Here is an 18,177-nt window from a genome sequence, read left to right on the forward strand (position 1 = left end):
TCGTCCGGGAGTTCGAGCCCCGCGTCGGGCTCTGGGCTGATGACTCAGAGCCTGGAGCCTGTTTCCGATTCTGTGTCTCCCTCTCTCTCTGCCCCTCCCCCGTTCATGCTCTGTCTCTCTCTGTCCCAAAAATAAATAAACGTTGAAAAAAAAATTAAAAAAAAAAAAAAAGAGTAGGACGCTTAACCGACTGAGCCACCCAGACACCCCTGTAAACATATTTTAGGACCAACACAACAGGAGTTGCAAACTCAAGAAGCACGTAGGTACCTCCTGATGGAAGAACTCAAACACCATCCAGAAAGTCTATTTACCTGGAAAATTGAACCTGCATCTAACCCAGTTTTCAAACCAAGCAGTTTATAGAACACACCGGAATAGAAGAACATATTGAAGGATACCAAGAGGTACAACCAGCCAAATCAGACTGTAAGAAATCCCACAAGAAGATTGAGAGGGAGGAGGAAATGTTATAGAATAAGAGACTTAGGTGTCAATCAAATGCTGTGTGTGAACCTTGTCTGGATTCTGATTTGAACAAACCAACAGTAAAAAGACATTTATGAATGGGGCAACCAGGTGGCTCAGCCGGTTAAGCATGGGACTTTGGCTCAGGTCACAATCTTACCTTTCATGGGTTCTAGCCCTGGGATGGTCTCTGTACTGACAGCTCAGAGCCTGGAGCCTGCTTTGGATTCTGTGGCTCCCTCTCTGCCCCTCCCCCACTCATGCCCTGTCTCTCTCTCTCTCTCTCAAATAAATAAACATTAAAAAAAAAAAGATTTATGAAACAACCAGGGACTTCTGAATACTGACCTATATTAGATATTAAATAATTATTTATATTACACAATATTAATTATATTAGATAATTTTGGTGTAATTGAAACTATCTTTTAGAGAGATACATACAGAAACACTTCCAAATGAGATAATATATTGCGTGAGATTTGCTTTAAAATAATGGGAGAGGAGAAGAGAAAGCCGAGTAAATAAAACACAATTGGCCATATGTTTGACAAACATACAGCTGGGTGATGGGTACTTGAGAAATCCTTAACTATTCTAATTTAAAATCCCTTAATATGTTGGGGAAAAAGATTTAACTGTTTGGGAGAGAGAAAAGAAGGTAAAGGGGATATTGTTTCATTTAAGATATGAGCGCCTTCACCTGGCTTGATTGCCGACCACAAGCCTGGAGAGTGAATGACCAACCGGTCGAGATGCAGGAAAGCAGGAAGGAGGGAAGATGGCCCAGCCAACTCCCAGCCACAAAGTGACCTGTTCTCGGTTCTTCCAAGAAGCCAGAAAGTCAGCTCTGGCGCCCCCACCGGGACATCGGTTCCCATTCTCCGATTAAATTCAGACGGGCTCTGCAGCCCTCCACGCCTGCGCAACATCGTCCTCCACGGAAAAACCCAAATCCTTTCGCCCCTCAATTCCCCGCGCAGCTGGGAGGGAGCAAGACTTGCGCTTCCAGACAGGCGCAAAATGAGGCTAAGGTTGTCGCATGGTTTTCTGGGAAATGAAGTTCGCGTGCCAGGCTGGAGCCCCCGCCCAGTGCCTGAGAGACTCGGCGCTTTACATGACGCTGCGCGCAGTTCGCTGAGCGGTGCACTGCTGCCCCCACGTGGCGGCTGAGTGGTTATTGCCCGTGTCTGGGATGGTGCCGAAGCTAGGGACGCCTGAGGTTGCAGGGACTTGGGAAGCTAGTGTGGGTCTGGGAACCTCTGGGAATCCCTTCCAGAGAGGATGACGCCAGACGTGGAAAGATGGGGTGAGGTAAGAAATTAAGGTGAAGAAATTAGTGGCAGGGCCCGCTTTGAGGATTAAATAAAGTCAGCATTACTAATGTTGGATGCATGTAGTTATTATAATATCTACAGCTAATACTAAGCATTTACCTATATGGCTGGAGTTGATTTAAGCGCTTAATATATATTAGCTCATTTAATGCTCACAACAATCGTTTCGGGGAAGTAATGTATTCAGACCCACTTTATAGGAATGAAGCTCAAACCCACAGAGGAATACTTGTTCAGTCACCCAGTGGCTGTGTGAAAGAGCTGGGGTTTGAATCCAGGCTTCCTGGCTTCAGAGCCTGTGCTCTTCCTCAGTAAGGTTATACCACCTCTCTTAACCTACTGAATAATCCAAATTTGTAACTCGTACATGAATCAACTCCCGCAGGCCATTAAGCATGTTTAGTTACTGATGTAGCTCAGCTCCAGGACAAAGGTTGCATTCAGCCTAAGTTTGTTTGAGCCTACAGTGATCAGGTTCCTGATGGGCATGAATCACCAAAGGGGTTATATCAGGCCTACAAAGCCCGATCCCTTTTTGTTCAGGTGATTTTTTTTTTTTAATTTTTTTTAACATTTATTTTTGAGACAGAGAGAGACAGAGCATGAACGGGGGGAGGGCCAGACAGAGAGGGAGACACAGAATCTGAAGCAGGCTCCAGGCTCTGAGCTGTCAGCACAGAGCCTGATGCGGGGCTCGAACTCACGGACCGTGAGATCGTGACCTGAGCGAAGTCGGACGCTCAACCGACTGAGCCACCCAGGTGCCCCTGTTCAGGTGATTTCTATTCAAATGTCCCTACCCCATTCTTTCTCTCATACCAGGACCACCTGGGGGATTTAGTGATTTTGTTCTCCTTCCCCCACTGCCAGCAACCTTATTCATTATTATTTTTTTCAACCTTATTCATTATTAAGTATCACAGTTTAAAAAAAGAGACAATGCTTTGTAATTATCTATTTGTCTGTCTTTAACTCCCAAGCAAGGACTGTGTCCAATTAATGAATATGTTCTCCCTATCAGGCCTGACATACAGTGGAGGCTCAAAAAATGTAGAATATTGGATATTTACTGTCTTTCATTTGCAATGAACTGAGGACTTATGAAACCAAGGTTCATGGACTCTGGCTGAACTCAAGCTGGTAGGTACTGGTTGGGAAGTTGGGGGACACCCCCTCTAAGGCTCCTCACTCTGACAATTCCCTGACACCATAGGGGCCTAAGCCTTGGGATCTTTTTCTAAAGTAATGTTTTTTTGGTTCTTTTTTTTGTACGTTGACAACTTCAGTGATGTGTGTGTATGTATAGGTGCAGATCTATAACTGGTGGTTGTCTGATGTGAGTCTCAATGTTTCCTGTGTGGCTTCCCCGTGTGTGAGAGAATCTGTGTGCACTATAACCTCTCATGTTTGAGTGTGAGTCTCTGTGTTTTGAGTATGTCTCCAGTGTTTGTGAGTCCAGGTGTGTGTGTTCTGTGTATGTGTCTGTGTCCATTATGGTGGGCATCAAAGTATGTATATAACAAGCTGTTTGTGGATGTCAGCAGTTTCCCCTGAGGATCCCCTCAACTCTTAAACAGTTCAACCTCATTCTTCTCACTGTGGTTGTGCCTGCTGCTGCCAACTCTTTCTCTAGAAGTTGTAATTAAGTAATTGCAACAATTAAGTAGAATCCCCCAAATAGGCACCCCACCAGGAATTACTTCAAGGAGCTAACAAGGGGCTTCTGCATGTACAATAAAAGTATTATTAAGTGAACAATTAGGATCTCCCACCCATAGAAACTGTGGTAGAACTACTTATTGACCCCAATATCCCTTCTCCCCATCTTCTGTAATATAGGAACTTCTGATACTTGGCTAGGAACATGCTGCCCAGAATAAAAACTACATTTCCCAGTCACCTTTGCAAGTACAAGTGGCCATGAGACAAAATTCTGGCCAATGAAATAGAAACAAGTTATTTGTTTTGTTTTTAGTTTTTTGGATTTATTTATTTATTTATTTTGAGAGAGACTCTCAAGCAGACTCCACACTCAGTGTGGAACCTGATGTGGGGCTCAATCTCACAACTGTGAGATCACGACCTGAGCTGAAATCAGAGTCAGATGCTTAACCAATTGAACCACCCAAGCGCCCTGGAAATAGAAACAAGTTTTGAGTTGCACATATTCCTTTTCTTTTTTTTTTTAATGTGTATTTAGAGAGTGAGCAAGTGCATGTGCACAAGCAGGCAGAGCGGCAGAGAGAAAGGGAGAGAGAATCCCAAACAGGCTCTACACTACCAGCACAAAGCCTAATGTGGGGCTCGATCCCACCAATGACAAAATCATGACCTGAGCTGAAATGAAAAATTGGGTGCTTAACTGAATGAGCCACCCAGGCACCCTGAGTCGCACGCAGTCCTTAAAGGCAAGAGGTATCCTTCCCCTTCCCCCCTCCCTGGTGCCTGTAGCAGATGATGTGGGAATCATGAGAAGGAGATGGGACAGCAACAAGATATATAGATGGAGACTGGCCTCTGACACAGAAGGATCACCATACCAGTGCTGGTGATTACATGAGACTTTACAGGAGAAATAAACTACCTTGAATAAGAAGTACCTGGGTGGCTCAGTTGGTTAAGTGTCCAACTCTTGATCTCAGCTCAGGTCTTAATCTCAGGGTCATGAGCTAAAGTACCTCAATGGGTGTGGAGCCTATTTAAAAAAAAAAAAACAACAAAACTACCTTGTTTAAGCTACTATTATATTTTGGGCCCCTTTGTTATAGCAACAAAACATTATAGTAACTTATTAGGACGAAAAAGAGTCTCATGGGCCCCCAGCTACTAGCTAAGGGATAAAGCTTCATCCTGCCCAACCTCTACTTTACCCACCTCCTATTTCACTCTCACCTAGACAGGCACCTCCAATCCCTCCTATTATCATCAAGTCCTCCAACACTTCCCGGTTTCCAGCAAATTTAATGCATGAGTCTCAAAAGTCAATGACAAGGTGAATAAAATAAAAATGGGCTCAGGAAATAGGGCCATGGGCACACACAGGGAAGGGCAATAAGAAGTCGAGTTAGTTGGAGCAGGGGGATGCCTTTCCTTGGGTGTCACATCTCATCCAACCCGTAGTCTTCCTCGGGAAAGTCCCCCACTGTCACAACCGATGGCTTGACGAAGGCACCGTACTTGGCCTGGCATTCGAAGTAGCGTTTCCCATTCACGCTGCAGGGCATGATGAGGGAGGCAGTTGTCAGAGGGGCCCCAACACGGCTCCCACCCCAGATGCTAAGATGGACAGGCTCACCATATGCACTTAGACACAGAAGCACACATACGCATGTACAGACACGGGCACAGACACACACACAGATGGCTGAACCAGACCACTCATTACCTGCCATCGTTTTTCCCTAGTGGCTCATCATAGCGGACACCAATCCAGTAGCCACGCTTGAAATCTGTGAGTCCTGCCCAGGGAGGAAATTCCAACAAAACCTCTGAATCACTCCAGATTCATGCCTACCCACTGAGTATAAAACCTGTCCTGGCAAAAACCACTCCTTGCTACCACCCCGGACCATCTCCATCTCCTGCCCAAACTAATACAGTAGCCCCCTTCACTGGTCTTGCTGTTCCTAGCCCGGATTCCCTATTTACTCAATACCCCCAGTCAGAGGAGTCTTTCTAAAAATCTAAAGTAAACAGCACTGCTACCTTGCCCTAAATTCCTCAAAGGCTGCCCATCCCACTCAGCATAAAATCCACACTGCTTATGAACAAACTATTTTTTTAAGTTTTTTTTTTTTTTTAAGTTATTTATTTAACTTAGAGAACAAGAGGGGTAGGGGCAGAGAGAGAGAGGGAGTTAGAGAATCCCAAGGAGGCTCTGGACTGTCAGCACAGAGCCAGATGTGGGGATCAAACTCACAAATCATGAGATCATGACCTGAGCCGAAATCGAAAGTCAGACACTTAACTGGTTGAGCCACTCTGGCGCCCCACAAATGATTTTTGACAAGGGTGCCAAGACTATTCAATGAGGAAAGAATAGGCTTTCAACAAGTAGTTCTGGGACAACTAGATATCCACACGCAAGAAAAGGAAGTTGGACTCCTATCTCACATTACATACAACAATTAACTCAAAATGGGCCTAAGACCTATATGTAAAACATAACACTATAAAACTTCTAGAAGAAAATACAGGAGTAAACCTTTGTGACCTTACATTAGGCACTGGTTTCTTAGATACAATACCAAAAGCATAAGCGACAAAAGAAAAAATAAATTGGACTTCAAAAAAATTAAAAAATGTTATGCTTCAAAGGACACTATCAAGAAAAGTAAAAAGGCAACAGACCCCCAGAATGCAAGAAAATATTTGCAAATCATGTATTTGATAAGGGAACTGTAATACGTAAAGAACTCTTAGAACGTATGGGCTGAACTGTGCCAAAATTCACTGTTGGCACCCTAACCTTCAGTACCTCAGAATGTGACTGTATTTGGAGACTGGGTCTTTAAAAAGGTGATTAAGTTAGTTAAGATTAAGTGAATCTGATCTGACTGGTGTCTTTGTAAGAGGAGGAAACATTTGGACACACAAAGAGACACCAGGGATGTGCCCACACACAGAGGGAAGACCATGTGAAGCCACGGCAAGAAGGCAGCCATCTGCAAGCCAAGCAGAGAGGCCTCGGAAGAAACCAAACCTGCCAACGCCTTGATATTGGGACTTCAGCCTCCAGAAATGAGAGACATAAATTTTTGTTGTTTAAGCCACCCGGTGTGTGGTTACTTTGTTATGGCAGCCCCAGAAAACTAATACACAACTTAACAACAAAAACTAAACAATCCTTGGGGCGCCTGGGTGGCTCAGTAGGTTAAGCATCTGATTTTGGCTCAGGTTCGATGAACTCAGGGTTCTTGAATTTGAGCCCCGCGTCGGGCTCTGTACTGACAGCTCAGAGGCTGGAACCTGCTTTGGATTCTGTGTCTCCCTGTCTCTCTGTTCCTCCCTCACTCACATTCTGTCTCTCTCTCCCTCTCTCTCTCAAAAATAAATAAATATTATTAAAAAAAACTAAAAACAAACAACCCAATTAAAAAATGGGCAAAGGATCTGGACAGTTCTCAAAATAAAATAAATATGGTTAATATCATTAGCCATCAAAGAAATGCAAATTAAGCCCATAATGCTGTCCCATGTCATAGCCACTAAAATGGCTATAATTAAAAAGACAAACAATAAGTGTTGGTGAGGATTTGAGAAACTGGAGCCCTCACACACTGCTGGTGGGAATACACATGGTGTAGCTGCTGTGGAAAACAATGTGGTAGTTCCTCAAAAGGTTAAACAGAGTTACCATGGGACCAACAATTCCACTCCTTTGTGTAGAAACATGAAAATATGTGTCCACACAAAAACTTATACAAGAAAGTCCACAGCAGTATTTTTCATAATAGACAAAAAGTGGAAAGGACCCAAACATCCATCCACTGAAGAACAAGTATGTAAGATGTGGTACAGCCAATCAATGTGGTAGTATTTGACTATAAAAAGAAGTGAAGCATTGATACACGCTACAACACAGATGAATTTTGAGAACATTATGCTAAGTGAAACAAGCCAGTCACAAAAGACCATGTATTACATGGTTTACATGATTCCATTTACATGGATTACACATATTATATGATTCCATTTATATGAAACATCCAAAATAGGCAAATCTATAGAGACAAGATCTGCCTAGGACTGGGCAGGAGGGGGGGTGGTGAACAATTCTGTGAACACGCTTAAAACCAATGAATTGTGTACTTTAAGGGGATAAGTTTTATGGTATATGAATTATATCTCAATAAAGCTGTTCTAAAAAAAAAACCCCACACTGCTCTCCACTGTCTTCAAGGCCCTGCACAGTCCGGCCTTGCCCATGTCCAGACCTCACTTATTACGTCTCATCTCATTTCCTCCCCACTAGCCATGCTGCCTCAGACAGGCCCAGCCTATTCTTGCTCATGCCCTTTGCACTCACTATGCCCTCTGGCTGGAACACTCTTCCCCCTTTCACCCTTTCCTTCAGACAATCCTTCCCCTACGAAGCCTGCTGGATCACTCTTGAGGAAGGTTCTGGTACTGCCTCTCAGCTCACACAGCCCCCCCAAGCTTCCCACATCCCTGCCCTCGTCACTTTGGCCCGTGCCTTCCCCATCTCAGCCCTGACACTGTGCCCTGTGCTTTCACCTCAGAACTAATCCCTCTGGCCTCTGCCTCCGCCATCACAACCCACATTGTTCTGCCTCTGCTTCCCACTTCCCTGCCATGAACACTCTGGGCTGTCACCGTCATTGCTAGGTCAGTCTCCCCCACTGCACTGGGATCTCCTCGAGGGCTGGGTCCCCAGCACTGTCCATCCCAGGGCAGGGCAGAAGGCCTCAGTGGGCCACGTACCTACATACATGACGGTGCCCCGGCGAGGGGGCTGCCCAGGCGCCCGCACTTCACAGCGGCTGCCCACAGAGATGGCACTGGCCTGGGTCTTCTCCTCGTTCAGGCGCTGGGTGGCCTCGGCCTCTTGCTGTGCCCGCTCCTCTTCATTGTATCGGCCTAGCTTGCTGCGCTTCAGGAAGGAGCGGACGGAGTCTGAGAGTGGGGTGGGGGACAGGGTTAGACATGGTTTTCCTGGTGTAGCCCCTGGCCTGATGAGATAACCTTCCACCCACACAGAACCAACATTCAGAGAGAAACTCTTCTGCTCTGAGTGTTGGAGGGCTACTGCCCAAGCCCCCCAAATCTCCCACTATAGCCCTGGCTTCTCCCCAGAACCCCTGGGGCCTCCCCATAATCCAGAACCTAAAAGGAAGATGCCTACTTCCAGTCATGGTATCACCCCTTCTTCCCATGTCCCTTCAGTATTACATTCCCTCCGCCCAGCCTCTCCTTGTCTTACCATTCTTACCAGTGTCTACACATTCTGATCTGTTCTGCTCATGCCCCCATGTGATAACTCACTACCTCCCCCCACATTAACCCTCCCTCCCAGACCTCCCTCTCAGGCCGTCTGCCTGCCTACATTCCCTCACATCTCCCAGCACCTATTCATACCCCACACTTGTGCCCCTACAGCTGTTCCCCAAACCCCATCTGTCCACACACCAACCTTATCCATGCCCTCTACTCGCCCAGGTCTGTGTGCCTGCACTGATCACACCACCGACCTCCTCCCAGTGTCCCTGTCTGCCCCCCAACCTCTGCCCACCCGCACACACTCTCTCTGGCCCCCATATGCCCTCATCCATCGTTATGTGCCTGTACCTTGCCTCTGGTCATAGGCTTCTTGTGAGATCTGGTATTTCTCCACCTTGGACACATCCTCATACTCCCCAAGGCGGGCACCACTGTGGTCAATGACCTATAGTGAGGGGAGGGAGGTCATTGGGGATAAGGTCTGGACTGGGAGGCTTGGGATGCTGGGGGCAGGGGGCTGTACATTGGAGTATTCCCTAGATTTAAGTCTGTCTCGGAAAAACCATATTCCTTTACTCCTTTACCCTCACCTTTACCCAGACCTTCTCCCCTCTCCTGAGCCTAGCAGAAGGGATGAGAACAAGTGTCCACACTGGCCATCTCCCATTCTTCACCCCCACCCCTCCTTAGAGGCTGGATCTTCCCCCAGACAATCCCCACATGGTGCCACCACCATCAGTGATGATCTCTAAGTCACTGGAACTGAAGGGCAGAGCTCAGGTCTTCCTCACAAGACTTTTAGGCAGCACATCTGTCCTCTCTGGGCCTCTGGGACCCTCCTAAGCTGGCCCCAACCTCCAGACTCTGAAGCATCTCTTCCTATACCACCCCCAATATTCATTCACTCATTGCTTGCTAAGCTCTTCCACAGCACCCAGCTGGGCTCTGTGCTGGGTGCTAGGGACACAGTGCAAAAACAGATAAACCCTTGCCCTCAAGGAGTGCTCGTTCTGCTGGGACACCAACCATAAACAAACATGTGCATGCATTACACCAGATGACGACAAGGTCCTATGTAGATAAATACCACAAAGAGGTTTAAGGAGCATGAGAGGGTGGTCAGAGAAGGCTTCTGAAAGGAGGGGATGTCTGAGCCAAGGCCTAAAGGCTAAGAAGGAACATATGGCACCAAGTCTTGGGTGCAGAAATGTCCTTAACCCTTTTCAGGAATAGCATGGAAGCCATCATGGCTGAAGCGGAGACAGACAGGGAACAGTGGAGACACAACAGATCACTACAGACTTTGGCTTTTACCCAGAATAAGTAAAAGCTAGGGGCATCTGGCTTTGAGTAATGAGAAAAAGCCATGGGGCATTTTACCCAGGGGAGGCCCTGGGCCAGGAGGGCCCGACCTGATTCAGAGCATCACAGGCTCCCTCTGGCTGCAGGTGGGCAGCAGACTGAGGGGGGCCAGGGACAGGCTGCTGTGGTGTCCAGGAGAGGGAGGATGGAGGCTGGGCCAGGGCAGGGGTTGTGGGGGAGACAAGTGTAGACTCTAGACAGATTTTGTAGGTGGAGTCCACAGGATTTGCTGTTGGATGGGATGTGGGTATGAGGTAAAGAGAGGGGTCAGCAAAGACTCTAAGGTAGTCTGGCCTGAGCCATTGGCCTAACATAGCAAAATAGAAATGGCCCTTATCTCTGGTCAGGATCACTATGAATTTCTACTTTGTGTATTAAGGATTTTGTAAGTTTGAGGTTACTATTATTTTAAACAACACATATATGTTAAACATATAATTTTTTTCTAAGTAAACTTTATGCCCAATGTGGGGCTTGAACTTACAACCCTGAAATCAAGAATCATATGCTCTACCAACCGAGCCAGCCAGGCATTTCAAATACAGGTAATATTCATAAAGAGGAAAACAGTGTAAAACAAATTCTCTAGAGGCTCCACTTCTGGGAAACCTTTCTTTTTAAAAAAATTTTTTTTTAAACATTTACTTATTTTTGAGAGACAGAGAGAGGCAGAGTATGAGCAGGGGAGGGGCACAGAGAGAGAGGGAGACACAGAATTCTAAGCAGGCTGCAGGCTCCGAGCTGTCAGCACAGAGCCCAACGCGGGGCCCGAACTCACAAACTGCGAGATCATGACCTGAGCCGAAGTCGGACGCTCAACCAGCTGAGCCACCCAGGCGCCCCCGGGAAACCTTTCTTAAATGACCTCAGAAGTTAAAGGCCTGTCTACACCTGAACCCATGTGTGAAAACCTCCTGTTTGAGGATGGCCCTATGCCATGCTATGCCTGACCCACTAGCATCTGGAGGCTGAGGCTGCCTGCGTCAGCCCAAAGTCTCAGTCCTGTGGGCCCAGCACTACCCTGACCAGTTCCCACTATGATCCGGTACCTACCACACCACCTGGACTATGGAAGCAGCCTCCTCCCTGGTCTCCCTACTCTTCCTGTCTTCCCACACACAGTCAAAGGGAGCCTGTGAGCACCTGGGTCAGACCAGGACCCTCCTGGCTCAAAGCCCTCCCCTGGCTCTCACTTCCTCCTGCCAAAGGAGAGGCCACTCCTCAGTGCCTGTACCTAACTGTGCTTCCTTCCACCTCAGTGTTTGCACATGGTATGCTCTTTTGCTGGAGTGCTCTTTTCCCTTTTTCAGTTAATTCTTCCTATTCTTCAGGACTCTGCTCAGGCATCACCCTCTCCAGGAAGTCCTCCCAGTACCGGCTCTCCCAGCTCTGTGATCTCTTCCTATATGGCCTTCATGTCTCTGACATTTCATATTTGTTCCTATGAATATTTAGCTAACATCTACCTCACACACTGTACAGAACTAAAACAGAGGCCTCTTCAGACTTGGCTCACAGCTATACCCCTGGCATAACACAGAGTTATGGACCAGTTCTCTGAGCACACTGACTTGCAGAGTCATGCAGACGGAGGTGAAAATTCTAACTACAGTTCATCCTTAGGAAAGTAAATTCCATCCTGAAGCTGTTTTGTCTTCTGCAAAATGGGGTTAATTACACCATCTTCCAAGTCTTATTTTATGGACTCAGCTCAGTACTCAACAATGATTCACTGGGCATCTTCTCAGTACTAGGCATTATTCCAGGTACTGGAGGAAATGCACAATATGTCACAGGGTGCTAGGAGCTAAAGACAAAAATCAAATAAAATGGAAAAGAGAAGAGATTTAAATTTTATACTGAGGTCAATGAAGGCCTCACACTTGGAGGGTGACATTTAAGTAAAGACTGGAAGGGAGGAGTGAGCCATGTGAAGCCATATAAAAAATAACCACTTGCAAAGGCCCAGAGGTGGAACCCACCTGGGATGCTGAGATGTCTGAGGAATAAGGGGAGGAGAGAGGATGATGTGAGTTGATGAATGCAGAGGTCCTCAACTTCTCCCAACATGTCCAGTCTCATCACTCACCCTGACCCACCTCACACTCTATACCTCTGTACACTGTTCCCCCCACCTGGCATACCCCTTCCACCCCTTACCCTAGGTCACCTTTCCTCATCCTTCAGGTCTCAGCTCAGGCGTCCCTTCCTTCAAGAAGCCCCTTCTCATACTTCCAGGAGTCAGGCACCTCGCTGGGCATCCCCAGTCCCCTGGGCTTTGCCCACACCGCTCTGGCTGTCACTGTCCCATGATGGCTCTGTCTCTCTCCATGCAGGACTGGGGGCTCCATGAAAGTAGGGCCTATCTTGGTTATCACACAGGGCAACGTACAGCAAGTATTTGTTCAACAAATAAATAAATGGCGGGGAGGCCTCACGTGGATGCGGCAGCCGTCGTCTACGGGGTATGAGCCCAGCAGTGCATCCTCCTGATCCAGCTTGCTGTAGAACTTGTCGTCAGCTCCATACAGCTCCAGTTCCATGCAAGAAGCAGGACTGCCCACCACCAGCTCTAGTTTACACTGCGCAGGGAGCAGTCGGTGAAAGGCTGTCAGCGACCCCACCCTCTGCCCTGGGGCTCCACCCCCTCCCCCTTTTTAAGGTACGTACTTGAAAATTAAATTTTTTTTTAATTTTTTTTTTTTTACATTTATTTAGTTTTGAGAGACAGAGTGAGACAAAGTGAGAGTGGGCGAGGGGCAGAGAGAGAGGGAGACACAGGATCGGAAGCAGGCTCCAGGCTCTGAGCTGTCGGCACAGAGCCCGACGCGGGGCTTGAACTCACGGACCGTGAGATCATGACCTGAGCCGAAGTCGGCCGCCCAACCGACTGAGCCGCCCAGGCGCCCCTAAATTTTTTTTTTTAAGTAAACGCTAAGCCTAACACGGGGCTCGAACTCACGAACCCGAGACCAAGAGTCGCGGGCTCTACCAACTGAACCAGTCAGGAGCCCCGAGGCTCCACCCCTTGTAACAATAACCATTACCCCATCCTTGCTCCTCTAAGACACAATTTTGGACACACCTGGTTATCTTTGGTCATGCCCTATGCAACCTCTGATTTTCCTGGCATCGTCCCCAATTTCTGAATACTCAGACTCCCTCTGGGCCCACCCAGCCGGGTCCCGTCCCCAATCTGTCCAACCTCTGTTTATCTCTGGCCCCTCCCCGCGTTCGGAAAGCCCCTCCATTTCTTCCTTGCCCCGCCCCCGGGCCCCGCCCCCACGGCCACACCTTGAACTCAGCTATGGTGAGGCTGCGACTGTACCGCTTCTCAGAGCGGAAGCTGTTGAGAGAGCTGCTGATGAAAACGGTCACTGTGGGCGCCGACAAGCCCGTCACCTCCATCTCGCCGCTTCCTGCCGGGGTCCGCAGCCGGGTTAGTCGCCTCACACCGGCTCTGCAGCCGCCGCCGCCGCTTCTGGGATATCAGCCCCTCCCCCTGCTCACGACCTAGCCAATCCATGCTCTCCCCCAAGCAGGGTCCGCCAATCGCCGCCGTCTCTTTTCCACGCCAGGAAGAGGGACCTCCCGTGTTCTTGGGTAGCCCCAGCCAATCCTGAGAGGTCTTCCATGTGCGCAGTTCTTCCAATAGCAGCCCGGGAAACGGCCCAGGCGGGAGAAGGGTGAAGCCCAGGGGAAGGACTGGCAGGAGGTACCCCATCCGCGCATGTGCACTGGCTTTCAGCCTGCAAAGAGCCGTGGCTTCATTTATGGTCGGCGCTTTGCAAATTACGTGAAGCATCGTATTCCTGGCTCTCGTACCATACTGTTTTACAAACTGGGGAAGTAAGGCCCAGAAATTGGAAGCAGTTACTGTAGAATATCAAAAAACTGAAGCAAGTTATTAATCGAACCTCGGAGCACAGACACAAGCACAAAGCAGCTGGAAGCCAGAGCATGTGCGCAGCTCCGCCCCTCTCTTGGCGAAGCAACTAGGCTTGATCCTTCCCGCGACCGGTCGCGCGGTGGAGCAAGCGCGGAAGGCTTGGCGGGCGGTGCGTAGCTATGGAACCGGACGGGACCTATGAGCCGGGTTTCGTGGGTATTCGATTCTGCCAGGAATGGTGAGGCCGGGGCTGCGAGTGTGTAAGGGGGGCAAGTAGTGGCCCCAGGACTGACCACTGTCTCCTTCCTCCCCACAGTAACAACATGCTTTACCCCAAGGAGGACAAGGAGAACCGCATTCTGCTCTACGCGGTGAGCACGAGCCCACGGAGCGCCGGGGTCTTTCCAGAGGGATCCACCTGTTCCCAGTGTGGCCCCATCTTACTCCACATGACCCTTACTTCTTTTTACGCCCCTTACGTGTTTTGGTCTTGCCTCCTGACTGTCCCACGAGTGAACCCCCACTGTCTTGTCCATCCCCGAGGTGATTCTCGGTATACCCCATTATACCAGCTTCGAAACTCCATGCTGTAGTCATTCCCTCTGGGGAAAACCCAGCCTTCCCTTCCAATCCCTTCCGAGACCTCCCCGTAAGCCCTTTCCCGCAACCCTTGCCCTTTCGTAGTGCCGGAATTGTGATTACCAGCAGGAAGCCGACAACAGCTGCATCTACGTCAACAAAATCACGCACGAAGTGGAGTGAGTGGCAGGACTCAGAGCCTGGGGAAGGGGTTGTTGGCTTGAGAGACCTGGTCTGGGCATGATTATTCGCCCTCTGTTCCCTCAGCGAACTGACCCAGATCATCGCTGACGTGTCCCAGGACCCCACGTTGCCGCGGACCGAGGACCACCCGTGCCAAAAGTGAGCGCGCCGTTCATATTGGGGATGGAGAGTGGCTCGTCCTCACCGGGTGAAGGGAGGAGGGAAGGGGATGGTAGGCTGAGTGGCTGACTGCCCTCTCAGGTGTGGCCACAAGGAGGCGGTGTTCTTCCAGTCACATAGTGCCCGTGCCGAGGTGAGTGGCAGGAGGAAGGCTTTCTGGGTATCCCAGGCTTGGTCCTTACCGGGGGTGGGGATACCAACATTTGGGGGAACCCTGCCCTTCCTGGCGTACTGAGCTGGACCATTACCAATGGGGAAAGCCCCTTTGCCTGTTATCTTGGGGTGAGGCTCTGCTGGATGGAGGTTCCATGTTGTACCCTTCCTAACCGGGCAACCTTTCTGCCAGGACGCCATGCGCTTGTACTATGTGTGCACGGCCCCACACTGTGGCCACCGCTGGACGGAGTGAATCATCCTTTCCCACGTGTAATAAATACTGTGTTCTGTGCGTGCATTTCCTGCATTTATTTGCCTCTCATGTGTTGTGTGGGTGCACAGTCTCAACACAGTGCAGGGCACGGTGCTGCACATAGGTGTCAGGCCGCGAGCATGTGAAGCCACAGTCCTCACACACATGCAGCTTCTCCCGGCGCTCACGATAAGCGTAGCTGGCTGGCTGCCCGTGCACCTTAGCAAGATGAGCTTCAAGTGAGCAGCGCTGAGTAAATGCTTTCCCGCAAGCTCCACAGCGGAATGGCCGGATCCCTGCACAGGTGGGCAGAGGGGGAGAGGACAGACAGGACAATGGCCTCCAGGCTAAAGTCTCCCCACCTTAACCTCCATGAGCATTCCCCCATTCCTACTCCAAGTTATCCGGACTCCTCGGTCTGTCCCACCATCTTCTACCTCCACCTGCTACAAACAGGACCAGATACCTGTGTTCCCACCCTCCTCATCAGGATATTCCTTCCCCAGGGGCGAAGGAGGAGGCTTTACCTTGCACCTTCAATCTAGATCCATGTATCCACTACTGTCCTCGTTCACGCCTCTACCCTCGCGTCACCGTACACCCACCCGACTGGGATCAGTCTGATGGCTGAGTCTCCACCCCATATACACAAACACTGGAAACTCCATATCCTGGGCACCTCTCTCCATTTCATCCCAGACCCTCCCGGGACCCAGCTGCCCTTCTCTGTCCCTGCCACTCCTCACCAGTGTGAGTCCTCATGTGGCGCTTGAGGTCGAAGGCATCGTGAAAGCCCTTGCCACAGCAGCAGCACACGTGGCGGCGTGCAGGGCTGTGGCACTTGAGGTGCCGTGTCAGCATGCGCTGCAAAGGGAAGGCCTTGGGGCAGAGTGGGCAGCCAAGTGTCCCAGGGCCCGTGGGAGTGGAGGCCAGACTGCCCTGCATAGGCTGTGGGAGGGACATGGGAGTTAGACCCCCTGGCTGGAGCAAATGGAAAAACTAGAACCAGGAACCAAGGAGGTCTGGGAAGGCCAGAGACTGCCTGCTATTCGTGTGTGCAAATGCCACCCTGTCTCCGAGGCCTTCCCTGACCCCCATTGCCTTTACCTTGCTTTATTTCTCCATTTATACATCTCCCAACATGACATTTTTCTAGTTTTCTTGTCAAGCCCCCAACAGATTATATAAACTCCAGGAAGGAATTTTTGTCTTATTCGTGCTAAATAGCAATTGCCTAAAACAGTTCCTGGCTTTCAATAAATACTGAAATAATCTGTCACCTTTATCTTCTGGCTAGTGTTTTCCTACTTCCAGGGCATGCACAGCTGAATATCCCTTCTGAGAGTCCCTAGTCTTCCCCCATCCTTGCTCCTGTCACCTTGTCTGATCCTGACATAAAGGAAATCACCATCCACTTGGCTTGAATCTTGTTCTGCTCCCACTGGACAGAGAGATCTCTGGGGATAGGAAATGTGGCTGCCCAGCTTAGGGAAAGGGTGCCTGGGATGAAGCCTAACATCTCTACCAAGAAAGCAAAGGCATTTCCAGCAGTGAGAACAACAGGTGGAAAGGTCCTGAGGCTGGGGGGGTGGAGGGGGCATGAGCAAATGGGCTCAAGGGAGTGAGAGGCAGTCAGGCTGAGAGTGGGCAGGGATGAAACGAAGCAGGGTCTTGTGGTCCAGCTGCAGACTCACCACTGCCCAAGAGTCCCCAAGGCCAGAAGACTGCTGTGCTGATGAGCCCTGCTGGTTGCTGCAGTCTGAGGAGAGAAGCCAGACATGGTGATGCTTTGTGTCTTACCTGCCCCTCACCTCCAGGCCCAGTGAGGGGCCCACCTGGGACATAGGCATCTCCCCGGAGCTGGTCAGGCAAGTGGCCCCAGTTGGATGGCTGTGGACGCCGACTCCTGACCAGGAAGGCACGGGGCATCACCTCCGGGAATGGTGAGATGGCACTCCACGCACGACTGCCTCCTCCACCTGCGGTCACACCTCAGCCCCAGGATGACTAGGAGGGAAGAGGGAAGGGAAGGGGGAGCCACAGAGGACCTGCATTCTCTCCATGCAAATTTTGTGACAAGCCCAGGGACTTAGCTGGCTCCAGTTACCTCTGCCTCAGATGGGACCTACCATTCCTCCCCCTTCTCCTACACCAAGTTCCTGAGGGCACTCTCCAGCCACCAGGGCAGCCAAGTGCTGGGACCCTCCAGAAGGTCAAGCAAGGGCAAGATTAGAGCCTAGCTAGCTGCTGCATGTGGGGAAAAGAAAAAGAGACTCCAGGAAGGCTGTCTTCTCAAAGTAGCAGCTGGGCCAAGGACCTGAGGGGTCTGTTTGCCAGGCAAATCAGTCACCACCGGACATCCAACAACCTGCTTGGTTATTCAAATCACAGCAGCTGTCTGAGAAGCAGGAGAGGGGGGTGGTGGCTGTGATTGCTTGCCCCAGAGGGTGGAGGAACAGCAGGGTCCAGTAGGTAAGGACAAAGTGAGGACACGGGCTGTGTATCTTCCAGCAGGAAGCTCCACCTCTGATTATTAGATGCCAAGAACTGACGTTCAGCCAGAAACACTGTTCAGATGTAAAAATATTGGTGTGTTAATAGTCCAGCTCCTAGTGATTGCCTGCGACACCACTCCCCCCCCCTCTCCCACAGTCCAGGAACCAAAAGGGGTCACGTGACACAGCCAGGGGCTCCCAGAACCCCACCCTAACACTCTGTCCTGTCTGTGTTCTAGACTGATCATTGTCTGACCCCTTAACCACTGGTTAAGGATTTTGAATATTCTCTGTGCAGTTACTTTCTCTCATTTA

At 49.7% G+C, this 18,177-nt stretch overlaps 3 protein-coding genes across 4 annotated transcripts; 1 reads left to right on the forward strand and 2 right to left on the reverse strand.

Annotated features, from left to right (window-relative positions):
* Positions 1 to 4,583: 4,583 nt before the first annotated feature.
* On the reverse strand, positions 4,584 to 13,622 carry TBCB (tubulin folding cofactor B). Its single transcript, XM_047078190.1, has 6 exons — positions 13,422 to 13,622; positions 12,566 to 12,709; positions 9,114 to 9,210; positions 8,250 to 8,441; positions 5,191 to 5,263; positions 4,584 to 5,018 (listed from the first exon to the last, which is right to left on the reverse strand). Exons 1-6 carry the CDS (start codon positions 13,533 to 13,535, stop codon positions 4,904 to 4,906), a joined length of 735 nt encoding a protein of 244 aa, XP_046934146.1. The 5' UTR covers positions 13,536 to 13,622; the 3' UTR covers positions 4,584 to 4,903.
* A 330-nt stretch (positions 13,623 to 13,952) lies between these two features.
* On the forward strand, positions 13,953 to 15,412 carry POLR2I (RNA polymerase II subunit I). 2 transcript variants are annotated; one of them, XM_047078194.1, is made up of 6 exons: positions 13,953 to 14,185; positions 14,333 to 14,387; positions 14,701 to 14,774; positions 14,863 to 14,937; positions 15,040 to 15,091; positions 15,305 to 15,412. In XM_047078194.1, exons 2-6 carry the CDS (start codon positions 14,340 to 14,342, stop codon positions 15,365 to 15,367), a joined length of 312 nt encoding a protein of 103 aa, XP_046934150.1. In that variant the 5' UTR covers positions 13,953 to 14,185; positions 14,333 to 14,339; the 3' UTR covers positions 15,368 to 15,412. The 2 variants fall into 2 exon arrangements, with proteins under 2 accessions (XP_046934150.1, XP_046934148.1); XM_047078192.1 differs by having other exon boundaries at positions 14,177 to 14,254.
* Positions 15,380 to 17,296, reverse strand: OVOL3 (ovo like zinc finger 3). The gene is made up of 4 exons (XM_047078191.1): positions 17,203 to 17,296; positions 17,062 to 17,126; positions 16,114 to 16,315; positions 15,380 to 15,663 (listed from the first exon to the last, which is right to left on the reverse strand). The coding sequence occupies exons 1-4, from the start codon at positions 17,294 to 17,296 to the stop codon at positions 15,434 to 15,436; spliced, it is 591 nt and encodes a 196-aa protein (XP_046934147.1). The 3' UTR covers positions 15,380 to 15,433.
* Between the last annotated feature and the right edge of the window lie 881 nt (positions 17,297 to 18,177).

This window comes from Lynx rufus, unplaced genomic scaffold (assembly GCF_022079265.1).
Source record: "Lynx rufus isolate CCGP_SWC_20201006 ecotype Redwood Valley unplaced genomic scaffold, mLynRuf1.p SCAF_16, whole genome shotgun sequence".
Taxonomy (NCBI): domain Eukaryota; kingdom Metazoa; phylum Chordata; class Mammalia; order Carnivora; family Felidae; genus Lynx; species Lynx rufus.

Bases quoted from the DNA above. Each gene is read 5' to 3' on its own strand.
- TBCB (XM_047078190.1), bottom strand. From the start codon at position 13,535: ATGGAGGTGACGGGCTTGTCGGCGCCCACAGTGACCGTTTTCATCAGC. The intron at 12,710-13,421 runs GTGTGGCCGTGG...CTCCCTGCGCAG, and splicing joins TCACCATAGCTGAGTTCAAG to TGTAAACTAGAGCTGGTGGT. The intron at 8,442-9,113 runs GTACAGGCACAT...CCCCACTCTCAG, and splicing joins AGCCTATGACCAGAGGCAAG to ACTCCGTCCGCTCCTTCCTG.
- POLR2I (XM_047078192.1), top strand. From the start codon at position 14,196: ATGGAACCGGACGGGACCTATGAGCCGGGTTTCGTGGGTATTCGATTC. The intron at 14,255-14,332 runs GTGAGGCCGGGG...TCCTCCCCACAG, and splicing joins ATTCGATTCTGCCAGGAATG to TAACAACATGCTTTACCCCA. The intron at 14,938-15,039 runs GTGAGCGCGCCG...CTGCCCTCTCAG, and splicing joins GAGGACCACCCGTGCCAAAA to GTGTGGCCACAAGGAGGCGG.
- OVOL3 (XM_047078191.1), bottom strand. From the start codon at position 17,296: ATGCCCCGTGCCTTCCTGGTCAGGAGTCGGCGTCCACAGCCATCCAAC. The intron at 17,127-17,202 runs GTGGGCCCCTCA...TTCTCTCCTCAG, and splicing joins GGGAGATGCCTATGTCCCAG to ACTGCAGCAACCAGCAGGGC. The intron at 15,664-16,113 runs GTGAGGAGTGGC...CCACCTGTGCAG, and splicing joins CCACATGAGGACTCACACTG to GGATCCGGCCATTCCGCTGT.